The sequence below is a fragment of the Lissotriton helveticus genome, chromosome 6 (genome assembly GCF_964261635.1).
Source record: "Lissotriton helveticus chromosome 6, aLisHel1.1, whole genome shotgun sequence".
Classification (NCBI taxonomy): Eukaryota; Metazoa; Chordata; class Amphibia; order Caudata; family Salamandridae; genus Lissotriton; species Lissotriton helveticus.
Genome location: NC_136067.1, coordinates 1430649760 through 1430672499, shown reverse-complemented (window position 1 = coordinate 1430672499; position 22740 = coordinate 1430649760). Strand labels below are relative to the sequence as shown.

At 42.4% G+C, this 22740-nt stretch overlaps 1 protein-coding gene across 1 annotated transcript; it reads left to right on the top strand.

Moving 5' to 3' along the window:
• Nucleotides 1-2287: 2287 nt before the first annotated feature.
• On the top strand, nucleotides 2288-3331 carry LOC144761777 (trace amine-associated receptor 4-like). Its single transcript, XM_078647023.1, has one exon. It carries the CDS (start codon nucleotides 2288-2290, stop codon nucleotides 3329-3331), a length of 1044 nt encoding a protein of 347 aa, XP_078503149.1.
• Nucleotides 3332-22740: the final 19409 nt, after the last annotated feature.

Here is a 22740-nt window from a genome sequence, read left to right as displayed (position 1 = left end):
AAAATTGCAACAATGGAGCTAGAACAACCACGCATCTTGCCGTATAGGTACTTTACAGCCAGGAAGAAGTAGAAAGGTTGGGACTCTGCTCTAATAACGGGTACAAAGACTTTCTTGATGGCCTTAGGGATAATAAGTAGACAGCTGATATGGGAATGGAAGTATCTGAGAGAGACTAGAGTCTAATTATAAGTTACAACTCAAGGATTCTAGAAGGGAGTGCTTCAGATTTATTCATATTTAATAGTACCCAGAACTTACCTGGCCCCTCGAAAACCAATTAAAACATTCCCCGGGATAGAATCGGCTGAATCGTTGTGGTCAATATGTAAATCCCCAGACAACGGATTCTATCATATACTTTGCTTGTCCGCAGTCCTCTCAAACTCCTGGGCGACTCACACACAGCCGCTGACTATCCTTGCAGGTTTGACTAACATTGGAAAACCAGAATTCAGCCTGTTGGAGTTGCTTCCTTGACCTGGGGATCAGCATGTTCATTGATCTAGCTTTCATAATAGTGAAGTGACTAATAGCAATGTCTTGGAAGTCCATGGGAGGACTGAATCTGGGTAAACGAGAGCAATACATGCAACAGTAGGCTGAATGTGAGGGGACTAGCTTTCACATTGAAGGTAAAAAGGCAAAATAAAATGATTATAGGCATGGGATTAGTTATTGAACTCAGTACCAGAGAGAACAGACCATGTATGAAATGCCACATGAGATGCTCCATGAGATAGACCAGCTACGATAACAACCATTGTTGAGTCGAAGGCAGTGGAATAATGGTTGATGGTAAGCTACACATCTCCACCATGGAAGAGAGAATAGGCTATAATTGTATAGCACGTTTTGCCCCCAGCATGGCATCTGCTTTCACCAACGAATTCAGATGCGAATGAGTAGGAACAGAGGGAATTCAATTTTCTTTGATTCATTTCTTCAAAATACAAGTTCAGATCCTGCATCTGGACAAGGGAGTTAGTTAGCACTGTGACTGAATAACTGTACTACTGTGCTATACTGAGTGTGTAATTGAGAGTTAGTCACAGTAAGATGTGCAAGGAAGCTTGTGGCATGGCTTAAATAAGGTATTATTATGTCATCTCATGTTAAGTTCTGTTATGTTATGTTATGTTATGTTATGTTATGTTATGCTATGGTCTGTTCTGTTATGTTATGTTATGTTATGTTATGTTATGTTATGTTATGTTATGTTATGTTATGTTATGTTATGTTAGGCTATGTGTAATTGTGTATCTCATGACTCACCCGGGAGGTTATGCTGGCGCTCAAAGCAGGAGCTGCATGGGCCAACCTAGGACCGGTTCTAGGCGAAGAGCGAGGTCTTCGTATCTTTGCAGAATTTAAGAACTGATGAGGTAACTCTGATTTTTAGGTGCTGGTCATTCCAGGCTTTGGGTGGAAGCTAGGAGAAGACCCAACTGCCCGACCAGGTTCTGTGTATGTGGACAGTGTGTGTGTAGGAATCTGGCCGAGCGGCGGTGTCTGGTAGGTTTGTAGAAGTTTATGCGGTTCTTGAGGTATGTTGGGTCAATGTTTTGTAAGATTTTGCATGTGTGTGTGAGGAGTTTGCAGCTGTCTAGGTGATATATTGTTAAATCAATAAAATTCCTGAAGCAAACTCATTAAAAGACCAATTGGTCAGTCCTGGGGTCTGTATAGTTAATACAGAACAACCAGGCCTGTTAAGACTTATTGTCTCACCTCCGACATCTAATATAGAGCCATAAGGGGCATAAACACCGAACATTTGGCCCGTTAAGAAGGTCTTTGCATCATGTGAAAGAAGTCAATTCCGGTGTCGGTTAGCAATTCGAGAAGATTTAAAGAAGAAATTGCGTGTTGTGTTAGCCATATGCGGGCAGTCTTGGTGAATTACATGCACGTTGATAAGCTAATATATATGTGTAATTGCAATATTTGAAATGGAGCAGTTGGGCATTGTTATGAGGGTACTGGCTATCTTTCTTTAACAAAAAATATTGTGAGTTTTTGCACAGTGTATTTGGGTATTAATCACACACAGTCCCATGTATGGATCCAATAACATGAAGAATATTTTCTTCCAGTGGGTAGCTCATATAAAATTTATGGAATTGTGCCACATTATTTTGAAACAGTAAGCTTGGCTGAATTTAAACAGTACTGGCACCAACCAAAGTAAATGTAACAGTGTTATTGAATGGGAAGCGACAACCTAAACATACGTGTTTTTTTTATTTCTAGGAATGAGAAGAAGCGTTTTTATTGCCTGTTGGAAATGAATTCATCATACCTCCAGGGCCCGCAAGCAGTGCTCTACTGCTACGAGCATAGCAACACTTCCTGTCTCAGACAAAACAGATCTGATGCCAATCTCTCAGCGATGTACATCATCATGGCGGGATCAATAATACTCACAGTTGGAGGAAACATGGTTGTCATTATTTCAATCTCTCATTTCAAGCAGCTTCACTCGCCAACAAATTTCTTGATCCTTTCATTGGCCACCACAGATTTTCTGCTGGGTCTTGTCGTGATGCCCTTCAGCATGGTCAGATCCATCGAGTCCTGCTGGTACTTTGGGGACCTCTTCTGTACCCTGCACACCTGCTGTGATATTATGCTCTGTACAGCATCTATATTTCACCTCTGCTTTATTTCCATTGATCGCTATTATGCCGTGTGCTACCCACTGCAATACATGACAACAATAACTATTCCTGTAATTGAGGGATTTGTGTTTATTAGTTGGACAGCTCCATTTGTCTTTGCTTTTGGCCTTGTGTTATCCGAAATTCATGTTGATGGAATAGAAGAGTATATACAATCAATTACCTGCACTGGGTTTTGTTTTCTCATTTTTAATAGGATCTGGGGATCGATGTGTTCTTTGATTTCCTTTTTCATTCCAGGCACCCTGATGGTAGGTATTTATATACACATTTTTACAGTAGCAAAACATCAAGCTAAAAAAATAGATGCAATTGCAAACAGACCAACACTCAAATCCAAAGGACACACAAATGTGCCTCTGAAAAAAGAAAGCAAAGCAGCAAAAACATTAAGTATAGTAATGGGGGTATTTATATTAAGCTGGCTGCCTTTTTTCATCCTTAACATACTAGACCCTTTCTTGGACTTCTCGACCCCTGTAGATGTATATAATGCTGCCATGTGGATGGGATATTTTAATTCTACATTTAACCCAATCATTTATGGGTTGTTCTATGCTTGGTTTCGTAAGGCGTTCAAAATTATCATGACAGGACACATTTTTTCTCCAGGTTCTTCAACGTTAAATTTGTTCTCTCACAATAACTAGGTATCAACAAGGAGGTTTGCTAGGGCAAAAGTTGTGGCCTACTTAATAAATGCATTGTTAGACCTGTAAGCCATAAGGTGGTTTTCCCCAATTTTTTTTTCTCTCCTCCTCCATTTAGGTGAACCTAGTTTTGTTGGCCTTAGTACTCTGGGCACATTCCCACTGCTAACCAGTGCTAAAGTGCTTGTGCTCTCTCTTCGAAACATTGTAACATTGGCGTGTACCCAATTGGCATATTTAATTTACTTGTCAGTCCCTAGTAAAGGGGTACTGCATGTACTCCGGGCCTGTAAATTAAATGTTTCTATTGGGCCAACAGCACTGATTGTGCCACCCACTTAAGTAGTCATTAAATCCCTTCACTGCTAGGCCTTTCACACCCCTGTGCTAAGCCTTTTTTTGGGGCTATTTGGGGTAGTTTGCGCTTAGTCCCCCATAACATTTTGTTGACACAAGTATGGGGAAAAGTGCTTTAGAAGAAAACATTCGTTTTTTTCTCTGCAAATGGCATCAATGAGCAGTTAGTAGTGCTAAACTCATCATCTTCCCAGCTTTCAGGAGCAGGCAGACTTGAATCATAAAACCATGGGGCATATTATCAAGGGGGTTTATCTCCGCTTTTTTGGCTTTAAAAGCCAAGAAAGCGGAGATAAAATGATCTCCCTATTACCTAGCTGTCACTAACACCAGTAAGCGACAGCTAGTAGGAGATAGCGACCATCTTGGGCCCCACTTTGCATGTCAGTGATATTTATCACTAATGACATGCAAAGTGGGCGTGCCAAGATGTTAGCGACTGGAAACAGTCACTAACATCGCTATCTCCTATTACCAACTTTTGGAGATATTCGCGCTAAGCACGAATATCTCCAAAAGCTAACACCTGCCCTGAGCAGTTCTTAGCCATGTTATCCAATGGGAGGTGGATAACATGGCTAAGAGCATTAGCTCGGTAATGCATGAATATCGCTGACTTTTCAGCGATATTCATGCATAGCAGCCATTTTTTATCGCATTTGCGATACACCTTGGTAATACCGAGGTTTATCTGCGATAAAAATCGCCGCAGCTCAGCGGTAAATTATTGTCTCTAACCAAGCAATAGCGATAATTATCACTATTGCTTGGTAATATGCCCCATATTTGTCAATACTGCTGTAGCATTTTATTGGGACATAGCCCATTTGTCCTATTTTTGTGCTTTCAACCTCCTTCCAGTTAGTAGTGGAAACAGGTGTGAATGTAGTCCATGGTGGATCCTCAAAAGCTATACATTTCTGTAAAGTAGTCAAAATACTGAATTCATCAAGGGGTCATTTGTGTATATTCTTCAAGGTTTTCCTATACAAAAGTAACAGTTAAATTAAAAAATATTGCAATTGGGTTGAAAAAACAGTCATTTCTGTCTAAGTTTTCATCTGTAACTTTGTGCAACTATGACAGATTTTCAAAAGCAATATACTGGTACATCCACTGTACCCTTTCAGGTTGCGGGGATATATATGGCTTGGAAGTTCACCAAGAACCTGAGGTACCCAGAACCAATAACTGATCTGCACCTTGCAATTGTTTTTCATTGTGTAACGGGTATACAGAGATTTATTTGGCAAATTATAAAGAGTGAAAAATAGTTATCAAGGAAACCTATGTATATCTGAAATGGGCACACTAAATGGAGTTTAGAAGCAGTGGCTATTTTCACATATCTGAATCTCTGGGTACCCATCCTAAATGAGAATTAGAGGACAGTTTTTGAAATGACTTCTTTGTCCTGGCCCCTTGATATATCTTTGTAAAGAAATTGTTGCAGAGAGATTTTCATTTTTGATTTGTGTTTTTGTATCATTAGAGAAGTAATTTCGTTTGGGTAGACATTGCTAATCCAAGCCAAATGTTTCTGGACAACATTTTTAAAAATTGTGGATGTGTTGCAGTGATACTGTAATATTTCAAGAAACATGAGACCTATATACTTCATTTTGGTGTCAAAACATAGGTTTTGGGGTTCAAGTAGTCTTATAGAAACAGAAAATGACTCCTCGAAGCAACCCTTCCACCATTTTCCAAAATGGAGTCTGTATAATGATGTGTTTTAGCAATCATATTGGTAATTCATTTTAATATAGTTTTTGTTTCAGTTTGCCGTAGATTCAAATACATGACCGAAGCAGGTGATAGCAGAGGATCTTTACCGCCTGAGAAAATGTTGCTAACTACAAAATCTGAGGACTTCTTCAACAAAGAAAAATGTTTCATATGCCAAAATAATCCAAAAGAAAAGCTAACATCAACTGCTACTGGACAGAAGAGAGTTCTAGATGCTGCAGGAATAAGTCAAGACGAAGTTCATAAAAGATTGAAACTGATGGATGAAGTGGATCAAATATTTTATCATTGTAACTGGAAGTGCTATAAGTCGTTTACAAGGGAAAAAAGCCTGGGAAACATTCATCAAAAAATAGCAGAAACCAGTGAATCACAACAAGAATCTGAATCTTCTGAGAAAGCAATGACGACCAAACCTTGTGTCCATCTACTTAGAAGATCAATGGCTACCCCTCGTCCAACAACTGATTCAAAAGCAGATGATCTTCAATGTGTTATCTGTTGTTGAATCAGAACAAAGGCCAAAGGTATTGGTGAAAGAACAAAGTACGGAGGGGCAGATTTATGACGACTGGAGCATCCCTGTAAATCTGCAGAGATGTGCCAGATAAGATGCGTCATGCAAGTTTACCCTTGCGCCACCACAGATGCGCCACATTACAATGCGGCGCATCATGGTGCAAGGATAAACAAATGAGTGACACATCTCCCGTTGAAAGGGTGGCGCATTGCTGGAGTCTTGTGGCAAGCGGGATGCAACTCCAGGAATGCTCATGGCCTGCCCATACACAACGTGGTGCATCATGCCTTACGCCTGCTTCAAGCATGCGCAAGTTTTGACTCAGCGGCGTCGGAAAAGTGAATTAGTGAAATCTTGTAGATTTAATTTAGGCTCTTTTCCGAGGTGTTCCTGCGCCGGAACGCCCACCCTGTGCCGGAACGCCCACCCTGCGCCGGAACACCCGCATGAAACCTGATGCAGGTTTCATGTGGCGCAGGGCTTTACAATGTGATACATCTCCCTAGATGCATCACGTTGTATAACCGTCGCAGCATGGGGTTAGCTTTACGCTGCCGCTACATCACAGAAGTGACGCAACGGTGGTGCAAATGTGGCGCACAGGGCTTGTAAATCTGCCCCAGAGTATGTGAGTCTCAAAGGCCACATGTTTTTTTATCTGCAGCTAGTTTCTTCCAGGATGAAGTTTTCAGCTGGGTATCTGATCTAAACAGTGAGGTGAATGTATTTGCAGCAGGTCTGTATGCCCACCCAAACTACATGCATTCATACATTTGAAAATATGACTGCCAGCCTTCAGTTAAGTTTGCACTCTTTGAAAAAGCAAATTATGTTTAAAGGCCACTTTTGAGATCTGACTACGGGTGCACACTCAGTGTGATCAGAGAAATAAAGGTCAACATTGATGAAACTGTATTGATCCATAATAATGAAATTAAGATTTTTCTGGTGAGTGTACAGTGACAGAATTTGCTTTTGTCAGTCAAACAAAAGGAATGAGCCACTTATGGTGTTGTCAGCCGTTTTGACTCCTGAAGTTCTTGCTGCCAAAATAAGATCACAGTATGCAGTAAAATCAGCAGGAACCATTTTAGGAAATGTCTTGCAATATTTAGATTTTGGATTTAATTAAACATTTTGTGATGCCCCTGAGCTCCGTTAATCATGAAAGTCAACAAGAATGCCTGATATTGTCTTAACATTTTTTACATCATTGTTTAATATCAGCAAAGCAAAACTGTTACAAACAAAAGCTCTTGAGTTCAGAACAGAAGGCGACAACATTGATGATGGCTTGGAAGATATAAGTGAGGAAGTGGAAGACAACCCCATGAACTGACAGGCTTATGCCGTGCAATTATACGGTATTTTACAATTCATGTCTTATGAATAACATCACGACAAAAAGAAAATTCTGCTACACATGATGATTGCCCACACAATCAATGACAAGTGCAAAAATAGAGAGCTAATCACTTCAGTGAATAGGATTGGTGCATCAACAAGTTATAATGAAATAGTACAGAGCAGGAAGTTGTTAGCAGCTTATGCACGCCACTTTCAAGCCACTTTACCAGGAAAGGATTACAATTGCTGCTCTTGATAATTTTGATTTGAAGACAGCTCTTCTTTGTCTAGAACATCCAGCACACATGATACTGCCAGGGTGTTTTTTCAAGACTGTACCAATGAAGTAACTGCTGGAAAACAAGCTGTGCCAGCTGTAGGCATAAACAAACTTAGCTGCAAAACTTATGACCCAACTGCGTTCTCAATGTGCGCAAAATCACTACAAGCTACCAACACATCCTAGTCTACCAGAAAGTTTCAAAGTGGCTAAGGACATGGATCTTCATCTGCCTGATGCTGCGGTCCGCAAAGCAGATTTAACCTCTTCCATGCTCATTACGGCTCCCGGCCATCATGAGTCACGGTGGGCGTGTGCTGGTGACGGCCGGGAGCCGTCATGACCACGCCCACGATCGGAATGTTCAGCACTGTGGCAGGATTCGCGCCGCAGTGATGAGGTTAACTGAATTTATCATATCGCTTCACTCTGGGGGTCTCTAGTTGGCAGAAGTAGGTACCTTTGACCAAATAGGGACCCTTGTGTCTAGTCAGGGTAAGGGGTATATTCCTAAAATAACCCCTGCTCACCCCCTTGGTAGCTTGGCATAAGCAGACAGGTTTATCTCAGAGGCAGTGTGTAAAGCATTTGTGAACACATACAGTAACCCAGTGACAACACTACAGATGGACACCACACAAGTTGTAGTATAAAAATACGTTTTTTTATATAGAATTAACACAAGACCACAAACGACAAAAATCCACAATATTGTACTATAAAAATGGTAGAAATAGCTTATTCTCTTTAGATGTAAAATGCGACACTTTGAGTTCCAAGTATCTTTTGATGCGTATTGCTATACAACGAAAGTGTTGCAGGGAAGGTGATGCGTCGGTTCCTTCCAATAGTAAAAATTCCTAGGCAACTCGGTACCTGTCTAAATTCAGGTATAATATGTAACAAACAATGCATTGCTTGCTACATATTATAACTGAATTTAGACAGGTACTGAGTTGCCTAGGAATTTTTTACCCTGTCCTAGGAACTCTAACTAGTTTCAGGGGGTCCCTGTTTTTGATATTGGATGCGTCGCTTCCTTACACGCAAGAACGGTGATGCGTTGGGTCCCTACTGCTGTGTAGGGGATGCATCGGTTCTTCTCCGCGTGGGGAGGTGATGCGTTGGTTTCTTACTGAGCTTTTATGGTGATGCGACCAGCAGCGCCGTGATGCAATGAAGATCCGGTGCAATGAAACAAAATGGCGGCTTCTTCTTTATGCGACAACGATGCATGCTCGCCCGACGGCCGTGTGGCGACTTAACGATTCTTCTGAGCCGCAACAGGCCCTGCGACACGCTACTCCGGTGATGGTACGGCGTCTGCTGCAACAGCAACACTCTTCTCCGATGATGAAAGGTGCATCAGGTGATGCGATGGTGACAGCGGCAGCGGCGGCACGCTTCTCCGGTGATGCGACGTCGGCTGCTGTGACACTCTTCCCAGGTGATGCGACGACAACGGCTTGAGTCGTGCTTCCAGCTCCAGGTGACACACAGTCTCTCAGAAGGTCCAGCTCAACAGCAGGCACTTCAATTCCCAGCAAGGGAATTGGGGAGAGGAGTTGGCCTAACGGCTAGGGCGTCTGACCTCAAATCTGGGGAACTGGGTTGGAGTCTCGGCAATGACGAGGAACATCCTGTGATTCTGGGCAAATCACTTAATCACCCGTGCCTAACAAAAATGAATGTGTCCTCATGTAATGCAACTGGTGCTATGTAAAGTGCTCTGATACCCGATTCGGGTCAATTTTGCGCTTTATAAAACTGTGTAAAACAAAACAAATAAAACAAGCTTATTTGGTGTGGACTGAAGGATGAAGAAAATCCAGTACCTCCGTGGGCTGGAATTCATGCTCTGAACTCACAGAATACTGGTCCACTGAAGAAGGTTGGGTTTTTACCAATAATACCATCTCCAGTTACAAACCATGCAACAGTATACACAGCTCTAAAACATTTCCAAAATGTGCATGTTCAGCATGAAGGCTAGCCTATTCTGCCAATTTTTCTGCTATTATGTTGTTTTCTGTATTGCAGCTGACATTTTTATGAGCAATCCAGTAGAATTTGATCTTCTTTATCCGATGATGTCCACATGACAATAGTTGTTTAGTGGTGTGCAGGAAGTTATCTCAGTGGATTTGGCATAGACGATACACTTATTGAGGCTGAAATCTTTGGCAGCAAAACTGCGAGTCAGTATTGAGCGGAACCCATTATGTTTGTCTGTTACAAGGGATGCTCATCATATTTGAGGCTATTGAAACATTGCGTTGGATTGCTTTCTGGAAAAAAAATGACAAATTAGGTTTCTCAAATCTTATCTCGGAAGTGAACAAGGCACAAGGTTCACTTTTTTCAAAAGACATAATGCAACGCAAGGCAATGTTCAAAACACTCAGTTCAAAATCAGAAAACCTTAAAACCAAGTTAGTGGAGTTTGTCAAGGAATGGGAAGAACAATCAAAACCTTGGTAGTACTGGGGAAATGTTTTACACATGATAGCTCCAGAAAAAAACCTGGTTCATGCTTATTGGGAAGGCGATTGGGAGCTACACTTGAACACTGTGGAGTCACTGATCACTGTGTTTCATGAATTCAATTACATAAACTACCTGAAATATCGGTCCTGGTATTTGGAAAGAGTGAAAAAGCTAGAGATGGAAAAACCATACCGCTACGTAAAATTAATCCAAAGACATTTTGTGGTGAAAGACAGAGAGGGAAGGTTCAATGCAGTGGCTCCAGATATGAAACTGGAACAGACGGTACAGAGTTCACAGAAACGCTCCAAGGGAGTTGTTGGTTAGACACGTAAAAGTGAATGTGTTGCTCAATGGCAGCTAGTTTACTATGAAGTCCTTTCTATTTGTAATTCAAAATTAATGGACCATTGTGAAACTGTTCCTCACCACAAACTTACGGGAAAGAGAGGGAAATGTTTTAATAAACATGTTGACAGCCTTCTTCATTTCATGCAACAGCAAGGAAACCCCTTAGCAATGACTGAACCTGTGCGACTACACAACTCTGTGACCAAACAATATGTGGATAATGATATAAAGAGATGTCTACTCAATGTCCTGGAACATGGATTGACACTACACGGAAAACCGAAGCAGGAGAGGTATGTATTGAAAAGGAAAATGCTGTTTGACATAACCACTAAAACGAAACTTTCACGCTTTAATTGCTATAGTAAGAGTTTAGTCCAACCAGACACCACAAAACAGGTCACAAAAAAATAACTTTTACAAGCACAGAGAGATGGATGTAGCAAAAGAAAGGGGTGAATTTATCAAGGGCATTCTGTCACATGATCTTCTTCCAACAAACGCTTTATTTGATGGAGATACTGCAACCAAACCAGTGAAGCACAAACTCATTCAAGAGCTTGAAAAAAACCTTTCACCTGGAAAATTTCAATTGGAAAATGTGCTCTCATTGAAACTTGCTATTGTTGTGGACTATATGTCACAATTGTGAATGGTCAAGATTTAATCCATGCAAAACTTAGGAGAGGTCGTTTAGACTGTTCAACAGATATCAAAGTTAGAGTGCACCTTGCAAGAACTGTACATTGTCTTTGACAGTTATCTTGAACTATCTGTCAAAGAATGTGAGGGAATCAGATGAAAGTGAAATAATTGACCTTGCCTGTATTAAAAATGTGACACCTATACCTGTGCAACTTGATAAATTCAGGTCATCAACATTGAACAAGATGAACTTAGAGATGTTAACTCGCCAAAACATTGCTGATGCTTCAGTGAACACTGAATTTACAACTATTGTAAGTGGAATGATTGTCAATGAGGAGTTGGTGCCTGCAGAGATATATTCAAGAGGGATGTATGACATTACAACGCATGCTTTTACCACGCATGCCTTTACAACGCGGTTTTTACAACGCAAACCTTTACAACGCATATCGCTTTGGGGTGCTGGATAGTGAATAGTTTAATTTACTATTCCAACTCCAGTCCCCGTGGACACTAAGGAAGGTGTTGGATAGTAAATTAAACTTATTCCCTATCCTAGAGCGCCCCCCAGCGCAATGCGTTGTAAAAGTTGCGTCGTAAAGGCACTGTGTGGTAAAAGTTGCGTTGTAAAGGATGTTTCCCATTCAAGAGGTATCTGCTATATTGTTCAAGAACTTAACAGCAAATTGGACAAAGCTGAACTTAGTGTTGTGCCACCTAATGAGTGGGCTGTTCAAAATGGTTCCAATCGAGTCATTGTACTGTCAAATGTCATATTGTGCTACTTAGATGTGTTGCAATGTTCATAAATCAAGGATTGTTAGAGTTATGGATACGTTATGGAACAGGTGAGAACATACATTCCTGCTTCCTATTCTATACAAGAAACTTGACCCAGAGATGCCCAGTGTTCTTATTAAGGCATATATTTTTATGGGTGATGAAGCTATGAGCAAAATTGGAAATAATCTTGGAGCTTTAACTGTTAAACCTGGGAAGTTTCTAAAAAGATTTGGTGAGACAGGAAAATAATGTGACTTTAAAGACATAGAACAATACCTTGTGCATGTGTGAAAAATGAGTTTTGACTGTCACACATTTGACGATCTTCGATACTGTGAGATCAAGAGATCAGTCCTGCTAAGTGAACTTCCACAGAAGTCATATTCCATGTGTGGACACATTAAAAGATCATTCTACTTGATCACAAGATGTGTAAATGTGTTGGATCATGCATATGTAGAGAAAGATTTGTGTGAATTTGATTGAGAAGATATTGATGGGGTGCTAAAACCTACAAACTTTCTAAAGCCTCTACCTACAGAACTTAAACGTACATGCACTTGCAAAACCTGTGCTACAAAAAGATGTTCCTGTCGATATGCTCTTCCAAACGTTCAACATTCTGCAAATGTACCATGAACAAATGCTGAAACACATATATAAATTCAACTATGAAAATGTGTTTAAAACAGGAGTGATAAACATTATTGTTTGGTATATACATACAAGGATTAAAAAACATTATCATTTCTTTCATTTCTATATATGCCTCGTCTTCCTCTATTAAAGCCACCATTTTGGAAAATGGCGGGAGCGTTGCCTCTGAGGAGTTATTTTCTGTGTCAATATTAGTACTGGACCTCCAAAACCTATGTTTTGACACCAAAATGAAGTATATAGGTCTCATTTTTCCTGAAATATTACATCCTCACTGCAACACATCTGCCGTTATAATAAAAGTAGTCCCGAAACATTTGGCCCAGATCAGGAATGTCTACCAAAGATAAAATACTTCTCTAATGATCTAAAAACACAAATCTAAAATGAAAATCTCTGAACAACAATTCTTTTACGGATGTATATTAGGGTTCCAGGATCATCTTTCTTACACACTGTCTTACATTTGTATAGCACAAATGCAGAGAAAGACAATGGTAATAACATTTGTTCTAATATTCTGTGTTTCCCTAAATTTCTGTGTTGCCCTAGATTTCTGTGTTTCCCTAAAACTCCAGAACAAATGGTACCTCACTTGTGTGGGTAGGCCTAGTTCCCAGGACAGGAAATGGCTCAAAACGCAATGTGGACACATCACATTCTTCCACAGAAAACTGAACCTTGTCTTGCAATATGCCTACCTGTGAATTTTGGGCACTAGCTCAGCTGGCACTTAGGGAAACCGAGCAACCGTGTACATTTTTGAAAACTAGACACCCAGGGAAATCCAGGATGGGGAAACCTGTGTTGCTCTCATCAGGTTCTGTTACCTAGAATCCCTTGCAAACCTCAACATTTGTCTAAAATACACATTTTCCTCACATTTCTGTGATGGAAAGTTCTATAACCAGAGGGGAGCCACAAAATTCCTTCCACACAGAATTTCCCTAAGTCTTCTGATAAAAATGACACCTCACTTGTGTGTATAGGCCTAGTGCCCGTAACAGAAAATGGGCATAATTCAAAATGGACACATCACATATTTCCACTAAAATCTGACCCTTTTTTTGAAATGTGCTTTGCTGTGAACTATGCCCTAGCTCAGCTGGGACCTATAGAAATCTAGCAAACCTTTAAATTTTTTAGAATTAAGCACCCAGGAGAATCCATAATTGGGTCACTTGAGTGGCTTTCACCAGGTTCTGGTACCCCGAATCCCTTGAAAAACTCAAAATGTATCTAAAAAAAGTAAATTTCCCCCGGGTGTCTAGTTTTCAGAAATGTCTGGGTTTGGTAGGTTTCCCTAGATGGCTGCCGAGCACGGGACCAAAAACGCAGGTGATGCCCCTGAAAAAACAGGTTGTTTTGTGATACATGATTTTGATGTCTCTGCAAAACATTTTGGACCATTCCCTGTCACGGGCACTTGGCCCATCCACATAAGTTAAGTAGCATTTTTATCAGAAGACTTGGGTGAATGGTACGTGGTTGGAAATGTGTGATGGCCCATTGATCCAACAACTTTCTCACACAGAAATGTGAGGAACCAATATGTTTTTGTCAATTAATCAAATTTACAAGGGCTTTGGGGTAAGTAAACCTTGTGGGATCCACACAAAATGCATCACATATTATTCCCTTATTGACAAGTTTCCAATAAGATATGACAACAGAGGGTGTTTACTACAGAAAAAGCATACATTGACGGTAAAAAGTTAAAAAAACATCAAAACTTTATTGCACACCCATCCACTAGTCCATCACGCACATACTGGTTTAATTTGACACAACAGTAAGTAAATGGTTCATTAAAAAAAAACGTTATTCACCAATGACTACAGGAAATAAAATCTGCAAAAGCCATTGTTAATAATTTCAATATTAGATCAAATAACCTCTGACTCTTGTAAGCTGTAAAGCCACGTCACAGCCCCAACCACTTTACACTCCTTTCACACGCCTTTCATGCATCAAACACAGAAAACCATTCACACTGCCAACTGCAGGCCCAACACAATACAACAATTACATTTACAAACCATGCCATTCAAGAGCCCATCATTCTCATACGCTAACAGGAGTAACACACCAATCACACCACCAAGCACCCAATCATCTGACAACTGACAAACACACCTCAAGCAAGTCAATACAAATACTGGTTACCAGCCACCAACACACCGCCAGACCATGCTCATCACCAGTACAGTGTTAGTCTAGATCACCCACCAAGGGCCAGTCGGTGCACACCACCAGGCAAGCGCCAGTCTATGCACACTGCCAACCAAGTGCCAGTCTACACACACTGCCAGCCAACACCAGTCCACATGCACTGCAAGCCAAACAGCAGTCCACATACACCACCAGCCAAGCACCAGTCCAAATGCATCACCAGCCAAGCACTAGTCCACATGCCCCACCAGCCAAGAGCCAGTCCACATGCATCGCAAGTCAAGACTCAATTTACATACACCACCAGCCAAATGCCAGTATGCGCAGACTGTCAGCTGAACTCCAGTTCACACACACACAGAAACTTTCCCTAGTGTCTACTAGTTGTTTCCCTCTTGGGAGCAGATGGGTGTAAAAATACGCCCAATCTGCCTTTGAGCGGGCAGAAAAGGGGCAAAATGTTGCCCATGTAAAGGGGAGCAACCCTTGCCCAAGGAGCCACTCCACGACTTATAAATATAAAATTGCCTGGTGTCCAGTGGCTTTCTTCCCCCATTGGGGTCAGATGGGCCTAAGAATAAGCCCGATATGCCCTCAAGGGGGTCAGAAATGGCCAAAATATGTGGCTAACTGAAAGGGGAGTGACCTTTGCCAAAGGGGGTGCTCCCCTTATTGCACAAACCATTATCTCCAGTGTCTAGTTGGTTTCTAACCTTCTAAGGGCACATCGGCCTAAAACAATTTGCCAGATGGACAAAATATTTGCCAAGATATGCAAATGGAGTGACCCCTGATTAAGGACCCGCTCCCAGAATTGCATCTACAATTATCCCTGGGGTCTAGTGGGTTTCTGCCGCCCTGGAGGGCAGATTGGACTAAAAATATGGCCAATCTACTCCCAATGGGGTTGAAAGGGCCAGAAATTGACCACAAATAACAGGGAGTGATCCTTGCCCATAGAGCCAATCCCCAAAGCCAAACAAAATCCCTGGTGGGCTAGTGAGTGCCTTACTGCTGCAGGATTGCAGCCCCACCCACAATCGTTCAGCAGCACTACAAAGAGACACTGAGGGAAATGAAAACCTCTTTCTTTTCCCCCGGTGCCTCTCTGCTGGCCCTTCACCCTCCCTGGATAAGTCAAGCACTTACGTGTCCCTGCCATGTTTTGATGGCGGCAGCGTACCCCATGCATGCCAACATCATCAGATAACCGGGGGGTCGGGTGGCAGCAGAAGAACTTCTGCTGCCATGCCTGGTGGGGACCCATAGATAGGTGGCACATGGGGTGAGTTCCAGTGCTTCCCCCATGGATGGGTATGAGGAAGGAACAGTTCCATCTTCATTACACTCCCATCGTGACTGAGGACGGAACCATTCTGTCCTCAGCACGGAACAGGTTAAATAAGTCTCAGGCCTGCCATTGCAGTGCCTGTGTGTGCAGTTTTAAACTGCTTCTTTGACCTGGAAAAATGAACCTTTGGCTAGGCCCAAACCTTCCTTTTTAATACATATCTCATCCCTAAGGAAGGCCCTGGATAGCCCACAGGGCAGGGTGCAACGTATTTAAAATGCAGCACATGTACTTTTAAGTTTTACATGTCCTAGTAGTGCAAACCTCTTACATTTGTTTTTTTTACTACTGCAAGGATCATCTCTCTCATAGCATAGCATTTGAGTTGCCTTATTACATTGTATAGGTATAATTTCCTAATGGGAAGAGATACTCAGTTCATGTTTGATGTCTTTTAGATTTGAATGTAAAGCCCTAGGTAATGGTAAATAGGATTTTTTTATCACAGTTTTACTATTGCTACTTTTAGAAAGTTTGCTTTTTCTGCTCTTAGCCCTTTTGTGTCTTTAGCCTGGCCTATGTCACAGGACTGAGTGTAACTGACAGTTAGAGTTTGTTAATTCCTCCCAGACAGTCACACAATAGAGGAATTGGGTGTGCCTGAGTAGGACATCTGCTAGCTGGACGGGGGAGCGGCACTGAGCACAGCCCCACTTACATCTGAATAGTCTCTACTCTGCTTTCACCCAAAGGGCCTAAAGAATCTGCATTGTCACTTGAGCCAGCTTGGCACCAGGGCAGAGAAGTCAGTAAATTCCATGCACGTCAAAGCCACTGTCTAGAAGCTTCTCCCACCTTCCAGAACAAGGGCTTTAGTTTTTAAAAGAAGGACCTTAGACATCACCACCTCAGTAAACTTCTGGACCTGTTTATACTCTGCCAGGAAGGACTGCTATGCTGCAACAAGGATTACCACTCTGCTGGTCTGCTACTCGTAAGGAGCTACTGTTCTACTGTATTGACTTGATGGCTTGTGTCCTCTTGCCTGGGAAGGAAGAACTGGATCTGCAACCCATCTTGAACCCTGGACCCCAGAGTGACTCCCAGGGCTAGTCTGCTGGCCTCCTGATCTGAGCCTCAAGGACGTAAAAGGCTCCTGAACAGCTCCTGGGCCCATCTTAAGTGAGTTCCGAGTCCCAAGTGGTGCTCCTCAGGTCCTGGACCCTAACTAGGGCTCAACAGCTGCCTAAATCTATCTTTTGGGCTCTCTGCAACTGTGAATGGGCCCATTCACATTGGAATAGTGCTGCTTGCACTGAATACCAGTGCGAGGTGCCGCCTGTCCATCTCTTCACACAAAATGCATTGATCACTGAGGAAGACCGCTAACATTAAGCTCCAGCCCACCCGGCCTGCTCTTCGTGCCATGCCAACCTCCACCAGTGATACACTCCTTGCCCCTTGCGACTCTCTCCAATGTGAACGGGACTTTGGCACAGAATTTGAGAATGTAAAACTTCAGTGGGACTAATGAGGGGCTGTATCCTACCCGCTCCCATTGTGGTCGGCCTGAACTTTTGGCTTTGACCCGGTCAGCTCATCCAGATAGCCCCAGTTGGAACTTTCTGCTTTTAGTTGCTATTTTTGTTTATTCTTCAAAAATGTATAACTCCAGTTCTACTGATTGGATTTTTGTCATATTGTTTTTTTTTATTTATTACATTTAAATTTTGCTCTATTTTTCTAACCCGGTGTGGGATCTTTTTGTGTGGTGTTTTCACTGATTTACTGTTTAAATTGTTGTACAAATACTTTGCATATGGCCTTTAAGTTAAGCCCGACTGCTATATGCCAAGCTACCAGTAGATGAGCATAGGTTAATTTAGGGCTTGCTTGTGCCTTGGCCTGACTAGGATTGTGGTTAGTGTTCAATCAGGGCTCACACCTAGTGAACCAGTAATTCAATTTCTGCACACACGATGTAAAAATGGAGCACTAACTCTATTAACACATCTATCAAACACGTTTCTCAAGTTATCTAGTGACAGGAACTTCTCAAAGATGTTTTGGGGCAGACACTTTTCAATAAATTGACAGCAAATACTGCAGAATTAATTCATGAATTGGTTCAGCAGAAAAGAAACTTCTACAGGAGTTGGCTCCAATATAGTTGAAAATACTAGAAACTGTTGGAAAATGCCACATTGTCCAGGAAGAGGCCTTCAAAGAGGTGAACTTTAATCCTTCGTGGCATTGTGTCTGCTGAGAGGATTTTTCCAATAGGTCTACTATCACACTATAAATCAGGAAAAGGGGTTGAACATTGTGAGCATGTAGACTAGTCGCCATTTTTGTTGCTGGGCCTGTTAGTCATAAATAAATTAAACAAAATCATATCTTACGTAGTTAAGTGTTTTTTATATAGCACCCTATCGGCCAGTACTGCATTTATTGCTATTAAAAAAGCAAATACAAAACTTCTCATAGTTGAGTTATTACAAAGTTATGTGAGAGAATACAAACATTCAAAGTGTAAACAAAGTGCAGTTAGGATCATTTACTGTTGCTGGAAAGAGGCACTAGATTATGCATTGAACATTTAAACCAGCTGCAAGCATTGCAGTTCTCTCGAAGAATCCATTGTAATATCCAAGTCCTTGTTAATTGTTGATAATCTGTTTTTATATTTTAGGTCCCTAACGGGTACTAGTGGCCCTGTGTTAGATGTGATATTTATTGCAATTGTCAAGCAGCCAAGTTAAATTCCCAGCCACAAAATATGGCATTATGATGTCATAAATTATGTCAACTCAGATGTCATCAGTGATGTAATAAATTATGTTATAGACCATGTCATGAGTGATGTCATCTCATATGCAGTGCCTGGCAGGTGCAAGTGATAATTAGATCTACGAACTATGACTGGTGAAAATCTGTGCTTTTTTTAGTTCAAAACGTTATTGTTGTCACAGACAAATTCCCCTAATTATAACAATACTTACACATTTGTCTTTTTTTCTGTGAATTTCTCCATTTAAAAAAAAAACATAAACAGAAATGTTTATCACACCTAACTATAACTTTACTTTAACCTTTATTTTTTCCTTTTTACGAGAAAGTCGCTAATACACTGGGACCACTTTAATGCATATTGTCTAGTTCCCAGGTCCAAGGTCCCAGTGATTCCGGATTTACCCTTCTTTTGTAACTACAGGTGGTATGTTTGGCAGACATATCCATCTCCCATGTCTGTGCACATTTCCCTGGATCTGCATATGATGCATACATCATGAGGAACAGGCTGAGAAGAGCATTGTCCAGTCTGGATGTAAGTTTTGTGTCATGTTTCTGTTCGGCTATTATTCAGGTTGCTGGCTACTTTCTGCACTCGTTTTTCCCGCTTTATAGGCACTTAATATCTGCGTTCACAGACGAGGTATAATTATTCTTGACACTGCTTGCGACTCGTTAACCTTGACATATCACGCACACTCCAACCCTTTCAGGTATCCATTCTATTCCTCTCCCTTCATCACGCCGCTTTTCTTTTGAATGCATGAGCACGTTCAACCATCTGCCTGTTATACACTGACATCGCGTTTAACCACTCCATTGAGCGAGTATTTAATTTGGCCCTGTATTATTCTTCTACAGACCCCTGACGAAGGGTCCCCTTCACTGACCCGAAATGCATTGGGTATTTTGAAAGATTGGAATTTACGATCAAGATATGAATTGATCATGATGAAAATCCAAAATGTTGGAATAAAATGTGATTGAAAAGTATTGGAACACTATTCGTTTCTATTGTACAACATCAAGACGAATTGTTAAGAAACCCTCAGGTTTTCAGTATAATTGAGCGCACATCCTTGTGAGAAGTGACCCTTCCCACTCTACGTTTACTATTTAGAAGGCACGGCTTGACTACATGCGTCGGACGAGGCGCCAACCCAAACTTCGTTTATACTACCAGAGTACTAAATCAGAGTAAGCTGAGTGCACGGGGATAACACCGTTTGTGTGTAGATTGTGTCAGATAATGCTCTGTCAACCAACAAATTAATCTATTTTTCTGTTTTCAATGTAGGAGACTCTGGTTACACCAACCAACCTTGGTTACTGACACCACTCCGGAACCCAGCCACCCCTACTGAAGTGTGGTATGATGAGGTCCATGGTAGGAGCCGATGAGTTATTGAGCAGTCATTTGGCCTTCTGAAGACAAGATTCGCTGTCTCCATCGGACGGGAGGAGCACTACAATATGCACCACTGAACGTGTGAAACATTATCACTGCTTGCTGCATACTCCACAACCTGGCTATACAGAGGGAAAATCCACTTATACAGGAGGATGGAGACCAGCATCCGCCAGCGAGGGAGGATCCGGAACTGGGACATGATGACAGTGGAGATGATGATGATGGCATGGATTTGAGATGACATCTTATCAACAACTTCTTCACATGAGTGTAGGTATGCAATGAAAGTAGGGGACTAGCCTCACATGTTTGTGGTTGTGTTGCTGGTGCATATTGTATATGCATGTTTGTGAGTGTATGAAAATTGACATGATGTTAGTTGTATGATAAGTGTTTGTGAGAAGGAAAAGTTGAGATGTACAGTGTTACTGTGAATCATAGGTAGTGTCCACACTGAAAATCTGGTGCTTCAGCTGACATTTTTAAAATTGAAGAGGCTTAATCCTGTGTGTCTAACTCTGTTCTATGTTTCTCTCTACCAGGGTACTTCGCTGTATCAACCATGCAAGTTGTGACCTCACCAGATACCTGATGCTGTGACCTAGTCCAACATTGGACTTGTTTGTAAATCCATGGCACTCACTTCCTTTTGGACTGATGGACATTTTTTTCACTTTACAGCATTTTCTTACTGTGTGATGTCCGTTGAAATTGGGTTAATGCGCTAAGTTGCATCAAGGAAATAAACCTAGGCTACACAATGATTTGTGCCTCGCTAACTCCGAACACCTTAACTTCCAGATTCACATCGACCCCAAGACCACTCTCAGAGGCACCCTCCTCTACAGACCACCAGGTCCCCGCGCTAAATTCAGTGAAGACATCACAGACTTCATCACCCCACACGCACTCCCCTCCAAAGACTACATCCTTCTGGGAGACCTCAACTTCCACCTTGAAAAAATCAACGACCGCAACACCGCCACCCTCTTGGACAACCTAGCCAACCTCGGACTTAAACAACTGGTCACTTCCCCCACCCACATCGCAGGTCACACACTCGACCCCATCTTCACCTCCAGCAATCATGTCTCCTTCAGCCACACTACAGATCTCCTCTGGACTGACCACAGCTGCGTTCACTTCACCTACAACAAGCCGAAACCCATCATCCACCTCCAACCAACTCTACAAAGAAACTGGAACAAAATCACCACGGAGCAGATCTCCACATCGCTCCTTCAAACCTCCCCAACCCTCTCTTCTAACGCCAACGAAGCCGCCTCCAACCTCACCCTTTGGCTATCCAACACCGCCGACACCTTAGCACCACTGAAAAAACGTCAACACAAACTTGCCATCAAGAAGGCCTCATGGTTCAACGATGACCTCAAGAAGTCCAAGAAACTGTGCCGCTCCCTTGAAAAGGCCTGGAAAAAAGACCCAACCACCAGCACCAAGGACGCCTTCAAAAGCGCCACCCGCACTCACCACCAACTGATCCGAAAAGCCAAGAAAACAGCATTCAAGTATCGACTTGACAACAACGCCCACAACAGCAAGGAACTTTTCAACATCGTCAAGGAATTTTCCAACCCCTCGGCCAACTCCAACGACATCACCCCCTCTCAAACCCTCTGCGATTCCCTAGCCTCTTTTTTCCACAACAAAATTGCTGACATCCACAACAGCTTTGACAACCAACCCGGAAGCCAACCCACCTTACCATCAGCTGACCATCTTCCCCCCGTTAACACCCTTAACGACTGGAACCCAATCTCCACTGAGGACACCATCCGCCTGATGAATTCCATCCACTCTGGATCCCCCACAGACCCATGCCCTCACCACATCTTCAACAAAGCAGACTCCGTCATAGCCCCGCACCTCCGAGACGTCATCAACTGCTCCTTCAACTCCGCTACCTTCCCAGAAGACTGGAAACACGCTGAACTCACCGCCCTTCTGAAAAAACCAACAGCAGACCCCACCGAACTCAAAAACTACCGCCCCATCTCGCTTCTTCCATTCCCGGCCAAAGTCATCGAGAAAGCTGTCAACAACCAGCTCGCCGCTTTCCTCGAAGCCAACAAATCCCTCGACCCCTCACAATCTGGATTCCGAGCCAAACACAGCACTGAGACCGCCCTCATCGCAGCAACAGACGACATTCGAACTCTACTGGACAATGGAGACACAGTCGCCCTCATCCTCCTCGACCTCTCTGCAGCCTTCGACACAGTCTGCCACAGCACCCTTTTACAACGCCTCAGAAACATCGGAATCCAAGGAAAGGCACTGGAATGGATCACCTCGTTCCTCACCGGAAGAACCCAGAGAGTCCGCCTCCCACCATTCAAGTCCGAGGCCTCTGAAATCATCTGCGGCGTACCACAAGGATCCTCACTCAGTCCCACCCTCTTCAACGTATACATGAGCCCCCTCGCGGCCATCGCCCGCCAACACAACCTCAACATCATCTCTTACGCGGATGACACTCAACTGATCCTATCTCTCACCAAGGACCCCAGCACCGCCAAAACTAACCTACACGAAGGAATGA